The sequence below is a fragment of the Dryobates pubescens genome, chromosome 3 (genome assembly GCF_014839835.1).
Source record: "Dryobates pubescens isolate bDryPub1 chromosome 3, bDryPub1.pri, whole genome shotgun sequence".
Classification (NCBI taxonomy): Eukaryota; Metazoa; Chordata; class Aves; order Piciformes; family Picidae; genus Dryobates; species Dryobates pubescens.
Window position 1 is genome coordinate 1,584,901 of NC_071614.1, and position 16,685 is coordinate 1,601,585.

The window sequence follows — 16,685 nt, forward strand, 5'->3', positions numbered from 1 at the left end:
GAAGCCTTTCCAAGGCAGGCCAGGATATGCAAACAAGAAAGTGGACTGAGTGCTGTCCAAGCCAGCACTTTACAGGGGCTGTGAGCATTCTGGGGCTTGGACTTAAGAGGTGCCTTCCAACCCCTACAGTTCTGTGATTATTCTGCCACATTTCTTGTACAAACAAGCAGGCTCAGAACCATTTGTGCCACCTGTAATTAAAACTGAGATAATCCCAGCAATCTGAGGAAGTCTTAGCTGATTAATGCCCATTTCTGAGTTGCTTGCTGCAGTGAAAGATAATTAATTGTAAAGACACTTTCAGAAACAATGCAATAATCTTCTCTAACCAAAAGCAAATGTTTTAAAAAGTAAGGAAATTGATAATGCCATTAATTAGGAGGATATTGCAATAATCTAACCTCCTCGGTGGGAAGTTGGTGCCTAGGGACAGTATTAAGCCAGACATTAAACTGCAATGAACATGAAGATTCTCTTCATCCTTGCAGCCTGGCAAATGGCAGATGTCAGAGAGCTGTGGAGCTGCTGAGGTTGGGATTTCAGAGCAGAGCTGGAAGGTGCAGAGCTGTGTTCATCAGTGGATCCTCACAAGGTCTCTTGCTATAGATCCTAAAAGAGTACCTTAAGAAGATTGGGGCCAGCATGTCAAGGGAGGTTCTTGTGTCCCTCTACTCTGCCCTGATGAGGCCACCTCTGGAGTATTGCATCCAGTTCTGGCCTTTCCAGTTCAAGAGAGACAGGGAACTACTGGAGAGAATCCAGTGGAGGCTATGTTGATGATGGGGGGATGTGTGTGGGACTGGAGCACTCCACTAAACCACATTTGTGTTTTTAACCAAATCACATGAAAACAAAACTGAACCAAACTGCTCCTCCCCACAGCTGCCACCTCTGCCTTGCTGCCCCCCAAGGTGTGGCACAAGCTGTGGCAGTGCCCTTGGTGTGCCCAGGAGCAAGTCTGAGGCAGAGGCTTTGTGCAGCCCAGCCCTTGGCAGGAGCTGTCCCCATCAGCTTCTGCCTGCTAGCAGCAGCCCCTGGCTGAGCAAAGCTGCCCTGAACGTCATAGAGTGCCTCAGTGAGCAGAGGCTGAGCTGGGGAGGGACAGCCCTGAGCAGAAGTAGGGCTGGGCTGGCTCCCAGCAGGACACAGTGGAGCAGCTTTCCAGAGCAGCACCCATCTTCAAGCACTCAAATGTTTGACCCATGACCCACTGTGGTGGCTGTTTGACAGAAGAGCTCCACTTGGATACCATTTTCCCCTTTGGCTGGGCTTGGGATTGCAGGGGGCTGGTTGGGAAGCTAATAGCTATCAGGACAATTGTTATTTTCCAAATGAAACAATGCCCCCTGGTGCTCCAGGATTCCAGAGGTCTGCTTTTGCAGGCAGAATGAAAAATAAAACCAAATAAGAAAAAAAAAATCTCTTCAGACAGATCCCTCTTGTCCCTAAAGCTGCCAGCTACCACTCAAAATGCTGTCACTGTCACTCAGAGGGACCAGGGAACAGCACTGTCAGTGCCGAGCAACAAAGAGAAGGCACAAGGAGAGGCAGAGGGAATAAAAGCAGCGTGGAAAAGGGACACGTTGGTTGGGCAGGGTAAAAGGATATCACAGAAGAGGGAAAAAATGAAAGAGAGAATAAAATGGGAGAGAAATATAAAGGGAGGAAAGCAGCAAAGTCAAATTAAAGCTGTCTGCCTAGTGGAATGTAAAACCTGGAGAGAGATGGAGAAGGAGCAATAAGAGTAAAAAATGGGAGTCCTTTTTCCTAACAAAAAATGGGTTTAATAAAGGTGTTAGGGAAGGGATAAAGTGGGGGAGGCATGAGAAATATGCAATCAAGAGCATCAAATTAAAACAGCAAATCTAGAAAGGAAGGGAATACAGGAGGTAGAAATGAAGTGCTGGGAGGTATTTACTAAGTGCATGGAAGCTGCAGAAATGAGAAGAATCAATGGAGTTTGATCTTGCTCTGTGCACTAACAAAACAGATTATTGATGCAGAAATTCAAACCAAAGTCCCTCCAGAGGAACATTTGAAGGCAAGGTGATAAGCAGTGGAAGGGAAGCAGTTGATCTCACTTCAGTTTAGCCTGTTGGTAGTGTTTGAGCCCTTTAATAATGAAGATGCTGAAGCACAGTGATCCCTGCTGGGCACAGCACAGGTGTGAACCGGGAGGGCATCGCTTGTCCTCTCTGCAGACAGCAGGCTCCAAGGGGGAATGGTTTGAAACCAAGAGAGGGAGATTTACACTGGATAGAAGGAAGAAACCTTTACACTGAACATGGTGAGGCCTTGGCCTAGGTTGTGCACATTGGTGGTAGGTGCTCTGTCCCTGGAACCATTCCAGGTCAGGTTGTTTTGGGCTCTGAGCACCCTGCTCTAGTTGCTGATGTCCCTGCTGACTGCAGGGAGGTTGGACTGGATGAGCTTTCCATTTGGTGATTCTGTGATAAGGATGATGAAAAGTACCTCAAAGCATGGCCAAAGGGTGCACTGGCCGTGCTGAGATCTGCTGTGAGGGTGAGCAGGAGTACTGAGGAGCAGGTTTGCCCTAAGTACAGCTCAGCTTTGGTTACAAACTTGAGCCTTTGCAGAAGGATGACCTCTGCAGGTCCTTTCTGACCCAACCCTTTCTATGACTCCCTGAATCTATGCCTTCTTGCATCCACAGAGCAGAATCACTCTCTCTGATGGAGCAGGAGGCTATGGCTGCTCCCAGAGCTGTCTGCAGAGCCAGGACAGAGCAAACCAAGGCTCAGAGAGGCAAAGGAAAGCACCCCAGTGCTGCAGCTGCCAGACGTGCAAACAACCCTTGCTCTTGGGGCTATTTTGCAGTCACAGGCAAGGATAAAATAGCACAGCTCAGGAGCAGGGATGTCTGCAAATGGCTTGGAGGGAGCTTTATGTTCCCACAGTCCTGGAGCAGCAATGAGTCAGTCGAGCCCCTCACTGTAAGCTGGAATGGCCTGAAGGCTGCTCTAAATCGTGCTGGTTGCCAGTGACCCTGCAACAGCAGAGAGGGGTTGCTGGGGCATAGCGAAGTCTTGGCTGTCCCTCCCTTGGCCATGTCCTCCAGCCTGGCTAGAGGAGCTGTTGGGAGGGGGGTGAGGGGGATCTGGGGGAGAGAAAGGGAAGAGAAAGCAGAGAAACAGCCATGGTGCCTCTTCTGCTGCAAGACCTCTGCTCCTGCTGTGGCTGGCAGGGATGCAGCAGCTGACACTGGTGGGAGCTGATCCCAGCATGGGCAAGGGATGCTCTGTGGCTGGACAGTGGCCAGGTGCAATGGGAGAGCTTGGGTGTAGTAATCTGCTTTTCAGAGCCATTTTGTGGAGGCCTCTGCAGATGGGGTAGATTCCTCTTTCCCTGGGATCTCCCTGTGTTGGGCTGTAGGTCCTCCACATTGGCAGGAGGCCACATTGTGGGACCAGCTTGGCTGGTTTTGTCAATGCAGTGATGTGAACCAGGTGGTGTCTTTCAACCAGCATCATTTGGCCCTGGAATGTTGAAGTGTGGTGCTCTGGGGATTTACACCACTGAGTCTAGCTCTTGGTTTCATTGGGTTTCTGTTTTCCAGACTGGAAGGAAAAGATGTGATTGGCTTTTGTCCTTTCTTGTTTTCTTTTGAGTTCCCAAGTGCCACATCCACACCTTTCTTGAACACCTCCAGGGATGGTGACTCCCTGGACAGCCTGTTCCAATGCCTGACCATTCCTGCAGGATCAAGACATTTTATTCCAACCTAACTGTCCCCTAGCACATTTTCAGGCCATTTCCCCTCCTTCTACCACCTGAGACTAGGGAGATCAACCACCACCTCACTTGCAACCTCCTTTCAGGGAGTTGTAGAGAGCAATGAGGTCTCCCCTCAGCCTCCTTTTCTCCAGCTTTGTCTTGAAAATATCAGTTCCCCATGGTCAGATCACAAACCAGAGGAACATTTGTGGTGGTGTGGAGGAGTGGTGAGAAGTGGAGTAGATGCTCTCTGCCCTCCCAATAAACACATCAGGCAGGGCTGGAGAATACTTCCAGCTGTGCTCCTTTGCAGGGGAGAGCCCACTGAGGAGGTGTCTCTGAGCAGCAGGATGGAGCTGACATCATGTCCTGACAGACATGAAAGCACCTTGGATTATTTACTAGCTCCATTTCTCCTTGAGGATTGATGGCCCAGTCTGGCATTTTATTTGTTGGAGGTATTTTATGATCTGATGATTTCTCCTCACATATTTGAGTCAGGCACATTATGGAGCAGCATTGCTTGATGTTTTTCTTCTTGCTGGGAGTTTATTTCTTCACACAGTATCTTCATTAATTATAGAATGCAGACATAGAATCATAGAATTGTCAGGGCTGGAAGGGACCTCAAGGCTCAGCCAGTTCCAGCCCCCCTGCCATGGGCAGGGACACCTCACACTGCAGCAGGTTGCTCACAGCCACATCCAGCCTGGCTGCAAACACCTCCAGGGATGAGGCTTCCACCACCTCCCTGGGCAACCTGTGCCAGGCTCTCGCCACCTTCATGGGGACGAACTTCCACCTAACAGCCAATCTGAATCTCCCCATTTCTAGTTTTGCTCCATCCTCCCCAGTCCTATCCCTACCTGACACCCTCAAAAGTCCCTCCCCAGCTTTCTTGTAGCCCCCTTCAGATAGTGGAAGGCCACAATAAGGTCTCCTGGGAGCCTTCTCCTCTCCAGACTGAACAGCCCCAACTCTCTCAGTGGCTTTTTTCTGTTGGTTTGTTGGTTTTCTTCCCATGAAAAGGAAGAACCTGCTTTAGTTTAACCATTCTGTGTTGTGCTTCCTTGGGTTGTCTCCCAGTTAAAATGCCCAAGGGTTGGTTGTTGGGGGGGAGAAGGTGTTGGGTTTGTTGTTTGGGGTTTTTTGTTGTTTAGCATGACAATAGTCAAATTCACTGCTTCTTCCACTGCAACAAAAGCACTCTGATGCCAGTTCATAGATTGACATAATCAGCTTTGTCTCTTAATTAGAGAAGGAGAATAAAGCTGTTTAGGGGTGTCAATAAAATGACAGATGTATCATTAACAGAAGGCTACATTGGACCAGAATAGTGCAAATGCTTTGCAATTGAGATAGAAGCAGAGAATCATTAAGGTTGGGAGAGGGTGAAGTGCTGGGTTTGAGGTTTTTTGCTGATAACCTTTTATTTCTCATTTTCTTAGAATTTTTATCTAATTGAAAAATAGCAAAGCTAAAGGTGCATGAGACAGCAAGAGGGGGACAGCTGTTGGTGATGCAGAACTTGCATTCCTTCTGTAAAGACTCAAGGGACCTATGGGAAGGCTGGGAAGGGACTTGTTACAAGGGGTTGTGGTGGTGGGATGAGAGGGATCAGGTTGAAGCTTGAGGAGAGGAGATTTAGACTGGAGGTTAGGAAGAAATTCTGTACAACAAGGCTGGGGAGGCACTGGCACAGGTTGCCCAGGGAGGTTGTGGATGCCCCTTCCCTGGAGGTCTTCAAGGCCAGGCTGGATGAGGCATTGAGTAACCTGGGCTGGTGGGAGGTGTCCCTGCCCATGGCAGGGGTTTGGAACTGGATGCTCTTCAAGGTCCCTTTCAAACCATTCTGTGAATCCATGAATCTGTGAATCAGATCTTAACCAAAGCAGAGCTGTACCTTGGACAAAACTAATCCTCAGGATTCCTGCTTACCCTCAGAGCAGATCTCAGCATGGCCACTGCATCTCTGGCCATGCTTTGATGTACTCTTCATCATCCCTATGATCACAGAATCAAGGAAAGCTTTAGGTTGGAGGAAAGCTTTAAAGCTCGTCCAGTCCAACCCCCCTGCAGTCTGCAGGGACACCTGCAACTAGAGCAGCCTGCTGAGAGCCCCAAACAACAGGGATGGGACATCTCCCACCAGTCTGGGCAACCTGGGCCAGGGTCTCACCACCCTCAGTGTACTCCATGCTTCACAGCAGAGGAATTTAAAACGTGTTCAGACCTGCAGTGTCCCAGCTGCTGTTCCATCTTGTGAGCTTCACTTAATAATTTTCCACTTTCTGTGACTGCAGAATGTAAATCTATGCCTTGATTTGCCTAAAACTGGGATCACTGGGGTTACCTAAACCCCACAAGGATGTTGCCCCTTCACACAAGTGCAAGGCTAGGAGCTTCATTTAGGCTTAACCCTTCTGCCCTTCAGCACAATAGAGTTTATATAAATATTTAAGACCAATTAAAGGAATCTATTTCCCCAGCAGCAAAGCATTGTTTTCAGGCAGTGCACTGAGGCTCTTAAATTAATACATATTAAATCTGTTATGGGCTCAGTGGAGTTTTAAGTTCAGGGGAGGGAAAAGGAGATGAGAGCATCTCGGGTGGAGGCCAGGATTTGGGTTGCCTGTGAGATGCACAATCCGCTCAGGGGAGGAGATGCCACAACCATCCTTCTGATTCCTTCTTCCAGCATCCCAGGAAAAGCTGTGGGCACACTGAGAAGGCAGCAACTGTCTTCATCCTGATATTTGCTAAATAAAATCGAGGAGCAGCTGTTTTGTGGGAAATATCTCCAATTATTGCTTTTTCTTTTTACTCTTTAAAAAGAAAACTGTTTTGGGATGCTTCAGTATTTCCCCCAGAATGAGAGGTTTGGTTGCAGAAGTGCTCAGCAAAAGTCTACACTTGGAAGAACCATGGAATGGGTTTGAATGGTGGCTGAGTAGTTGAGGATGAGACCCAGGTGAGTCTTGTGAGGAGCAGCTGAGGGAAATGGGGAAAAGGAGACTGAGGGGAGACCTTCTCACTCTCTACAACTCCCTGAAAGCAGGTTGGAGCCAGCTAGGGCTGTCCCTTCTCCCAAGGAACAAGTGATAGGACGAGAGGCAACAGCCTCAAGTTGCACCAAGGGAGGTTAGGTTGGATACTAGGAACAATTTCTTTGTGGAAAGGGTTGTCAAGCCCTGGAGCAGGCTGTGCAGGACAGTGGTGGAGTCTCCATCCCTGGAGGGGCTTCAGAGCTGTGTAGGTGTGGTGCTGGGGGCCATGGTTTAATGGTGACTTGGCAGTGCTGGGTTCCTGGTTTGGATGAAGATCTGAAAGATCTCTTCCAAGCAAAATGATTCTATGAAATTACTTGGAAGAGAGGAAAAGGAGGAGGGTCCTGTGATGAATGGATAACAAAACAAGTTAGAGACCTTAGCAATGTGAAGCTTGTGTACCTTCACAGAGAAAGGTTAATATGGGGAGGTTGATTAAAACCCCAGAAGTGTTGGACATGAAGAGCTTTTCCCAAAAGGTTTGCATTTTTCTGTGAGAGAAGGAAAGGAGAAAGGGGGAAAAAAAGGCTGTAACAAATCCCTGGTTGGTTTGTTTGCATCAGCAGTTCTCCCAGTTTGTCTCACGTTCCCACCAGAGTCTGGCTTTGCTGTACTGCTCTTTTTGGGAGATAAATTCTCCTCTCCTTGCTGTGCTCAGAAGTGTGTTTCTGCTGTTTTCCTGAGCCTTCTTCCTTTCTCTTATCCAACAGAGAAAGAGGAGGTTGTCAGTGCTGCAGTGTGAAATCTCTTTACCTTGGCAAAATACAGGCAGCAGCAGCATGAGGCTTTTTCCATCCCAGGGCTCTTCCCTCAGTCAATCCATGTCTGCATTTGGCAAGACACAGAATCAGAGAATCAAGCCCAGCCACTCACCTAGAGCTCACAATCCCACCACCACTGCTGTGCCACTGCCACTCAGGCTGGTCAAGGCAGGGACCCTTCCCACCAGCCCAGGTTGCTCAAGGCCTCAATCAGCCTGGCCTTGAGCACCTCTAGGGAGGAGGCAGCCACAGCCTTCCTGGGCAACCTGTTCCAGTGTCTCCCCATCCTCACTGGAAGGAATTTCTCCCTAATCTCCAGTCTCAATCTCCCCTCTTCCAGCTTCAATCCATTTGACCTGATGCATCCATTTACTCTACATAAGCCTCCAAGCAGGAGCAGCATCAGGTCCTTATCCCCATAGGAGGGATGCAAACTGAGGATCTGAAGGTGGAACACTGGATGTTGCTAAAAGTCTCCTCTGGCTTGTTCTGCAGGGGCTGCTTTTTTATACCACATGGATTCAGCTTGCAAAAGGCAGAGTTGCTGGTGGTCACTGAGGCATACAGTCCAGGTGGGGTATTTAAGGCCTGTCAAAAGCAGCAGCAAATTAATATTTGGAAGATAATGTGGGGGTATTTTTCTGTCCCCACAGACAGAAAACATGCAGTGCTGTGAGCAGAGACAAACTAGAGCTGCTAAAGTGAAAAGAAAACCACCATAGGAGGGTAGACTTCCTGGCTTCCTCCTGTCCTGAGTTACCTGTCTTCTCTTGCTCATAATCCAAGCAGACACTCCAGACATCACATTTCTGGGGATTACCTGTCTTGGGACTGAAGCCTTTGGCCTCATTCTTTTCCTCACAGTTAAGAGCGTTCAGAAGCCCTTGGAAAAGACACTGTCTGTCATGTCTTGTTGCTTAAATATTGTGATGGAGCCTGTGAATAATCTCAAACTGCTCTGACATCTTCAGAATCGCTTTTGTTCTGCACCATCCAGCTTCATGCCTCAAAGTCCCCTCAGCACCGCGTGTTCCAGCTTGGCTGTGGGCCAGGATGGTTTGACCGGTGGTGCTACAGGGAAACCAGACCCATAGCTTGGCTTTGGAACCAGATGGATGGAAGGAAGGTGAAAATGACCATAAATGATATTGTGAGTCCTGGTGGGTTCTTTCCCCCTGGTTTATGTTGGGTTTTTTTCCCTTTTGGTGAAAGTTGGCGAGGAGAGAATGATCTGTGTGAGGGAATTGAGTGTACCTTCAGTAAGTTTGCAGATGGCATTCAGCTGGGTGGGAGTGTTGGTCTGCTGGAGGGTAGGAAGGCTCTGCAAGGAGATCTGGCCAGGCTGGATTGATGGGCATAGGTCAGTTGTCAGATCAGGGCAGTGGTTGTGCCCCTGTACTGGGCAGTGATGGGACCACATCTCACATCCTACATTCAGTTTTGGGACCCTCACTCCAAGAAGGATATTAAGGGCATGGAGAGTGTCCAGAGAGAGACAATGAAAGTTGTGAAAGGTCTGGAGGACAGGGCTGGTGAGGAGAAGCAGCTGAGGGACCTGGGGGCTGTGCAGTCTGGAGAAGAGGAGGCTGAAGGGAGACCTCATTGCTTTCTACAACTCCCTGAAACAAGGTTGAAATGAGTGGGGGGATTGGTCTCTTCTCCCTATTTCAGGTGGTAGAATGAGAGGAGATGGTCTGATATTGCACCAGGGGAGGGTTAGGTTGGAGATGAGGAAAAATTTCTTTGCTGTAAGTGTGGTCAGGGATTCGAAGAGGCTGCCCAGGGAGGTGGTGGAATCACCATCCCTGGAGGTGTTCAAGAAACTTGGGGCCATGGTTTAGTGGCGATGATGGTGCTGGGTTGATGGTTGGGCTGGATTGTAGAATCATAGAATGGTTTGGGTTGGAAGGGGACCTCCAAAGGTCATCCAGTCCAACCCCCTCTGCAGTCAGCAGGAACATCCTCAGCCAGATCAGGTTGCCCAGAGCCCTGTCCAGCCTCACCCTGAATATCTCCAGGGCTGGATGATCCTAGAGGTCTTCCCAAGCCAAACAATCCAACGGCTGTCTGAAGCAGTCAGCTGAGTGAGGCTGCCGTGCAGGGCAGCTTCTGCCTTCCCACCAGATGCCAATCATAGCTCAGCAGTGGATTTGCAAGATTATAGGACGGGGAGGGGGGGAGAGAGAAAGAAAAGCAAAAGATGAAGGTTAAGCACAGGGCACAATAGAGATTACTTATGGTAATGAATTGTATAATTTTTCTAGACAGAGCTGGATTAATGTTTATCCCAGGCAGGAGATTAGGGGATGTCTGATTCGAGTTGTAAACAGCCATTATTAAACAGAAGGTTTATGTTCATGAAATGAGACTATGGGTGTTAAAGCACTTATGATTTATTATGTGCAAAGAGAAAAATTAACCTGTTCATCTGCTGCACTACGAGATGTGCTGGGGAGTTGTTGCTTGGTTGGTGGTTTGGTGGTTGTGTGGGGTTTTTTTCCCCCTTTTGCATAATCTGGAAGGCATCTGCTCCTTTGGAATAGGAAATAAAGCAGCCCAAGGAGGAGGATTCTTCTCTGCTTTATGCTGATCCCATTGCCCTGTGCTGCAGCCCTGGCAAAATGGTGGAACCAGATAAAAAATAGCCTGGTGTGCTCTTAGATAGCAATAAGATCTCTAGGAGAGATAACATTGGCAAAGGCTGTTTGCTTGGGAATTTGGGGGGCATTTTCTTGATGGTTAAAGGAAAAGTTAATATTCAGAGAGCTTAACAAATGACCTGATTTGGGTTCCCCCAAACAATTCCCTTTCACTAAGGGAAATGAAATGGGAACATAATTGAAAGCATAATGTTTGGAGACCTTCAGTTTCAAACCCAAATATTTTGGGAATGGAATTTTCACCTAGTTCTTGCTGCAGCCTGTTTTGCTCCTGCTGTATTCCATCACTGCTGCTTAAAGTAAGTATGATTCGTAGAGTCAGAGAATGTCATAGATTGGAATGGCCCTTAAAGATCAGCTGCTGCAACCTCCCCACTATGGGCAGGGACACCTCCCAACTGGGCTCAGCTGCTCAAGGCCTCATGCAGCCTGGCCTTGAACACCCCTGGGAGGAGGCATCCACAGCCTCCCTGTGCAGCCTGTTCCAGAGTCTCACCAACCTTGTATTGAAGAACTTCTTCCTAAGCTCCAGTCTAACCCTGCTCTCCTTCAGCTTCCAACCATTGCCTTTTGTCCTTTTGCTAGACACCCTTAGGAAAAGTCCCTCTGTAGCCTTCCTGTAGGTTCCCTTCAGGTATTGGAAGGCAGCTACAAGGTCATCATCGAGCCCTGCTGAAAGCAAGGTCACCCAAAGCAGGTTGCACAGGATTGTGTTCAAGTGGGTTTGGGATCTCTCCACAGGAGGTCTGAGTTACAGTTCACAAATTAATTAACCAGTAAAAGTTTCTGTGAATGGGTCAGTGCAGCATCTGGGACCACTGAGAACTTCTGGAGGTAGCCAAGATGCAGCTGGGATTCCTTCAGGAATTCAGAGTCAGCAGCACCAGGCTGCTTCAGAGGTTTTGGAAGTGTTCAAGGCTGGGTTGGATGAGGCCTTGAGCAACCTGTTCTAGTGGAAGGTGTCCCTGCTTGTGACAATGTCTGGAACTAGATGATCTTCAAGGTCCCTTCCAACCTAAACCGTTCTGTGCCTCTCTGCAGCGTGGAGTTTTGGGAGGCACTCAAGTCCCCACGATGCTCTTTTCTCTGCTGCAGGCAGACGTCGATAAGTCACGGGGCTGACCTCCAGCCTCTAAGGAGGGGGAAAGCTGGGAATGAAGACACATTTCTGTTCTCAGTCTGCCGTGGGTCATGAGTTGAACTGGTGTTATCTTTGCCTGGGAGAGCCGCCTGGCCCTGACACGGTGGTTAACAGTGTTAAGCTTATTGCTGCTGAGCTAAACATGTCTGAAGCCAACGATGACCCTCGCGTCTTCACAACAGCAAAATGTCTCCCTGATGTCATCCTGCAGACTTGGAGCATTAAGTTAATTTTCCCCTGGATTTCTGAGCTGCCTTCTTTTTCTGCCCAGCAGAGAGCTCATGAAGAATACAGCTTCTGACCGGATGACAGGACGTGGAGGGTGAAATTAGGTGCATTCAATTAGAAGATGACAAAAAAGCCTGTCTAAATATTTGTCAGGATGCTACTTCCAGGGTGTAGTGTCCAGCCTGGGAAGTGAAAGGCAGCTGCTCTCCAGACTTCCAGGGTCTGATAGGGGGTGAAAAATGGGAAAGGAAATCATCCAGATTCTTTACAGGCTTGGAGGGGATAATTGAGGGTATCGGGTGGGCTGTCCTGCTGCCGGGGCCGGTGATCCCTCTTGTGTAATCTCAGATTAGTTCTTTCCTTGTCTTTACTTAATTCACAGAATTAACCATTATAAGGCTTCCTGGACCACTTCAGGAAATGGTGATGGTGGTTGACTGCTGGAGGATGGATATTGTCATGCTTTATGGGAGGGATAGAAAAAAGAAAGAGAGGCTCCACCTTCTCCACAATAAAAATCCCCACAGCAAATCAAACAAAGACCTAAAGCCCCAAAACCCAAAGAAATGACAAATGCAGGACAAGTTGTTGGGTTTGGACCCAGGAGGTTTACTGCTTTTATCAGAGGGCTTTCTGGTTTTCCAGAGAGTTTGGGCCCCAAACCCCAAAGAAACAAACCAAACCAGGGCAGATGCATTGGCTATCAAGCTGTTGGGATTGGACCAGGAGGTTTACTGGTCTTCCAGAGGGTGGAGGGGGGGAGGATGCTTTTCATAGAATCAGAGAATCTTGAAAACTACTGTTCAGAATGAGGAGCCAGTTAAAGAGGACATGGTGCTGTGGGACCTGGTTTAAGAGGGGACTTGGCAGTGTTTGATTGGACTCGATGATCTTAAAGGACTTTTCCAGCCCAAACGAGTTGGTGATTGTATCTGCCACCTCTGTTTATCCATACATTGAATTCATAGCAGCTTTTTTAAAGGAAAAGAGCAAATCTCTGGCTTGGAATTTCCTGCTTGGAAAGTTTGTGTTAGGGATATAGGAGCTGCAAATAGAGCAGATCATGTTTCCCTTCTCTCTGTCTGCTACGGCAGTTCAAAGGGAGCCTGGGACTCTGAGAGGGTTAATCCAGCTCCATAAAAATCCGTGCTGTGTATGATAGTGGTAAAGCTTGTGATCCCTTGATCTTTGATTAGATCCTAGCTAGTAAATACCTTGTATTTAATCAGAATGGAGTTGTTCTGCATGGAGTGTAAGTCACCTTCACAGATGGGATGGAGCAGCGGAGTTGGTGGCGAATGTTTGTTTTAATCCGTGGCGGAGCAAGCACGCTTTGTGTTTCTTTGTTGTAAAGCAGATTCAAGCAACTAAAGAGCAGCAGGAAGGAAAGAGCTTTACATGCAGTCAGGAATAGGACCGTGTGGGAAGCCTTCCCCCCCACCCCCCAAGGAAAATGTAACTTAGTTGATTGTTAAAAGGTATTTTCTACTCTTCCAGCAGCACAACCAGCACACCGTGGCTGGCTTTAGGCTGGGATGCAAATAGCATTACTTAGAATTTCATCTTCATTGTGCTTCTATGGGTTCCTAGCTGAGAAATATACAGAAACTAAGATTTACTGTGCTTGTCAGTGATTATCCTCTGTTATTGTTCTGGATTTTAGGGATATTTGGGTGGAATTGTTCACTGTTAACATTCTGTATTTTGAGATATGGAGTTGGAATCATTCCCTGCTACCGTTCTGTGTTCTAAGGGTATTAGTTTGAATCATTCTCTGTTACCAGTCTGTATTTTAGGGATGTTTGATTAGTTTCATCCCCTCTTACCATTCTGTATTTCAGGGATATTTAGTTTGGATCATCCCCTGTTACCATTCTGTATTCGAGGCATATTTAATTAGAATGACCCCCTGCAACCATTCTGCATTTTAAGGCTATTTAGTTAGTTTCAGTCCCTGTTACCATTCTGCATTTTCAGGCTATTTCGTTAGCTTATCTCTTGTTACCCTTCTGCATTTTAAGGATATTTAGTTAGAATGATCCCCTGTTACCATTCTGTATTTTAAGGCTATTTAGTTAGTTTCAGCCCCTGTTACCATTCGGCATTTTAAGGCTATTTAGTTAGTTTCAGCCCCTGTTACCATTCTGCATTTTAAGGCTATTTAGTTAGTTTCAGCCCCTGTTACCATTCTGCATTTTAAGGCTATTTAGTTAGTTTCAGTCCCTGTTACCAATCTGCATTTTAAAGCTATTTAGTTAGTTTCAGCCCCTGTTACCATTCTGTATTTTAAGGCTATTTAGTTAGTTTCAGCCCCTGTTACCATTCGGCATTTTAAGGCTATTTAGTTAGTTTCAGCCCCTGTTACCATTCTGCATTTTAAGGCTATTTAGTTAGTTTCAGCCCCTGTTACCATTCGGCATTTTCAGGCTATTTAGTTAGTTTCAGCCCCTGTTACCATTCGGCATTTTCAGGCTATTTAGTTAGTTTCAGCCCCTGTTACCATTCTGTATTTTAAGGCTATTTAGTTAGTTTCAGCCCCTGTTACCATTCTGCATTTTAAGGCTATTTAGTTAGTTTCATCCCTTGTTACCATTCTGCATTTTAAGGCTATTTAGTTAGTTTCAGCCCCTGTTACCATTCTGCATTTTAAGGATACTTAGCATCGTAGCTGGTCTGGATGCTGCCAAACCAAACCCTTCCCAGGTTCTCTGTGAGCCTCAGTTGTTTTGTGTGGTCTGTCAGCGTCCTATTTACCTAAATCTGTCACCATTGCCTTCTGATCCATCATCTCCTGACACACCAAATATTGAGAGCGAGAGGACTCTGTGCTGGGAGCTTTCCTCCCCGGCGCTGATTCTCTGTCCGTGTAACTCGGTGGCAGGAACCGGGCGACCTGTGGTTAAAAACCCCTCAATTTCTCTCCCTGATTTTGTGTGGGTTTTTCTTTTCCTCCCTCCTTTTTCCTAATCACCACCCAGAGCCTTCCTGTGCCCAGAGGTGTGATTGGATTTAACCTGCTGGAGAAGTTTCTGTACAACAGATTATACCCAGGCAAGAGCTATCTGTGTAGGTGGTGGAGGGGGGACTAAGACTGATGCAGAATTAGATGGAAAGATGAAGTGGCTCTTGTGGCAAAGTTAATCCCTGATGATCTGTTTTATGTTGTGGTTTTGGTTTTTGTGTGTGTCTGTTTTTAACAGGAAAACTGGAGAGCCCCCACTAATAAATGGCTGGATTCCTTACCTTGGGAAGGCTTTGATTTTTAGGAAGGATGCTTTCAAATTCTTACTGGATCAGCAAAAGAAACTGGGAGATATTTTCACTGTACACATTGCTGGTGAGAAATATTTCACTACTTCTCTTGGGCTTGTGGGGTTTGGTGTCTCTTTTTTTTCCCCTCCTATCAGTGAAGTGCAGTAGGAATCAAAATGTTTAGTTTAAACTCTTCCTTAAGGGAAAAAAAAAAAACTTTTTTCATGTGCAATCAAAATGACTTCAATTCACTTCTGGTGTGCAGAATAAATATCCCAAGCCTTCACTTAGTGGAATAAAAATTACTTGAATTCACTTGTGTGCAGACTAAATATCCCAAACCTTTTTTTTTAGTGGAATAAAAATGACTTAAATTCACTTCCAGTGTGCAGAAGAAATACCCAAAACCTTTTTTAAGCATAATAAAAATGACTTAAAACCACTTGTGTGCAGAAAAAAAACCCCAACCCCTTTTTTTTTGGGGGGGAGGGGTGTGTGTAATAAAAATTAATACTTAAATTCACTTTTGTGCAGAACAAATAGTCCAAACCTTTTTGTTTTGTTTTAGTGTAATAAAAATTACTTAAATTCACTTCTGGGGTGCAGAATAAACATCCAAAACCTCTTTTTTTAGTGTAATAAAAATGACTTAAATTCACTTGTGTGCAGAATAAATACCCCAAACCTTCTTGTAGTGTAGTAAAAAAAAGGACTTAAATGCACTTGTGTGCAGGATAAATACCCCAATTTCTTTTAGTGTAGTAAAATATGACTTAAATTCACTTGTGTGCAGGATAAATACCCCAAACCTTCTTGTAGTGTAGTAAAACATGGCTTAAATGCACTTGTGTGCAGGATAAATACCCCAATTTCTTTTAGTGTAATAAAAATGACTTAAATTCACTTGTGTGCAGGATGAATACTCCAAACCTTCTTTTAGTGTAGCAAAACATGGCTTAAATTCACTTGTGTGCAGGATGAATACTCCAAACCTTCTTTTAGTGTAGCAAAACATGGCTTAAATGCGCTTGTGTGCAGGATAAATAGCCCAAACCTTCTTTTAGTGTAGTAAAAAAAATGACTTAAATTCACTTGTGTGCAGACTAGATCTCCAAAGCCCTTCTTTTGTGTGTGTAGAACAGGGTAGTGAAGTCACCTAAATCCACGTGTTGTGTGCAGAATACATCTCCACGGGCTGTGGATTTATCTCCAGGTCTGTGTGGACATGGAGAGAATTTGGAGGAAGGTAACGCCCAGGAGCAGAGATTTTTGCCAGCACGTTTAATTGTGTATTATTGTGTATTGTGGCTTTCCCCCCCTCCTCTCTTAAAGAAGGCAGAACTAACATCATCTTGACACTGCACAGAAAAATATCAGCTTAAATTTAGAAAACACTTCAGAGAGAAGGGAGGGGGGGAAAGTGCCGAATATGTTCTCACACATTTTTTACAACTGGTTGACAGGAACACAAGGGAATGAATGACACATTGACTCAGTGATACAATCAGGACTGGAACACAGAAACTTCCCCTTGCCAGCCTCTCTCTCTCTCTCTCTCTGCTCATGCTGGCTGAAAATAACAATATAATAAAGCCTGAGCTAACCTTGCTGCTTGCTGTATTTAGAGCTGCATTACTACTACACCAGCTCCAACACAAACATGGGAGTGAGTTCACATCCACACTTCACTGGAGAAGGGGGGGGGGGAAAGAAGCCAACCAACCCACAGAATGAAACTGGATTCTTGAATGAAACTTCAGTCTATCAATTTATACTTCCCTGTGGTGGGTTTATAATTATGCTGCCAGCTCCAAACCACAGCATTCCCTCTAGGTACATTTTATTTTGGCTGGAATCAAAT

At 46.3% G+C, this 16,685-nt stretch overlaps 1 protein-coding gene across 5 annotated transcripts in view; it reads left to right on the top strand.

Annotated features, from left to right (window-relative positions):
• The window catches only part of LOC104303507 (cytochrome P450 7B1), a 93,780-nt gene that overhangs the window by 56,741 nt on the left and 20,354 nt on the right, over positions 1–16,685 (top strand). For 3 of the 5 annotated variants that reach the window (XM_054179154.1, XM_054179162.1, XM_054179178.1), the window contains one exon: positions 14,773–14,909. The exons of 1 other annotated variant lie outside the window; for it this stretch is intronic. In XM_054179154.1, coding sequence (XP_054035129.1) covers positions 14,773–14,909 — 137 coding nt within the window. Of the gene's footprint in view, positions 1–4,078; positions 4,194–14,772; positions 14,910–16,685 lie in introns of those variants that run through there. One more of the 5 variants, XM_054179169.1, reaches the window with a different exon arrangement.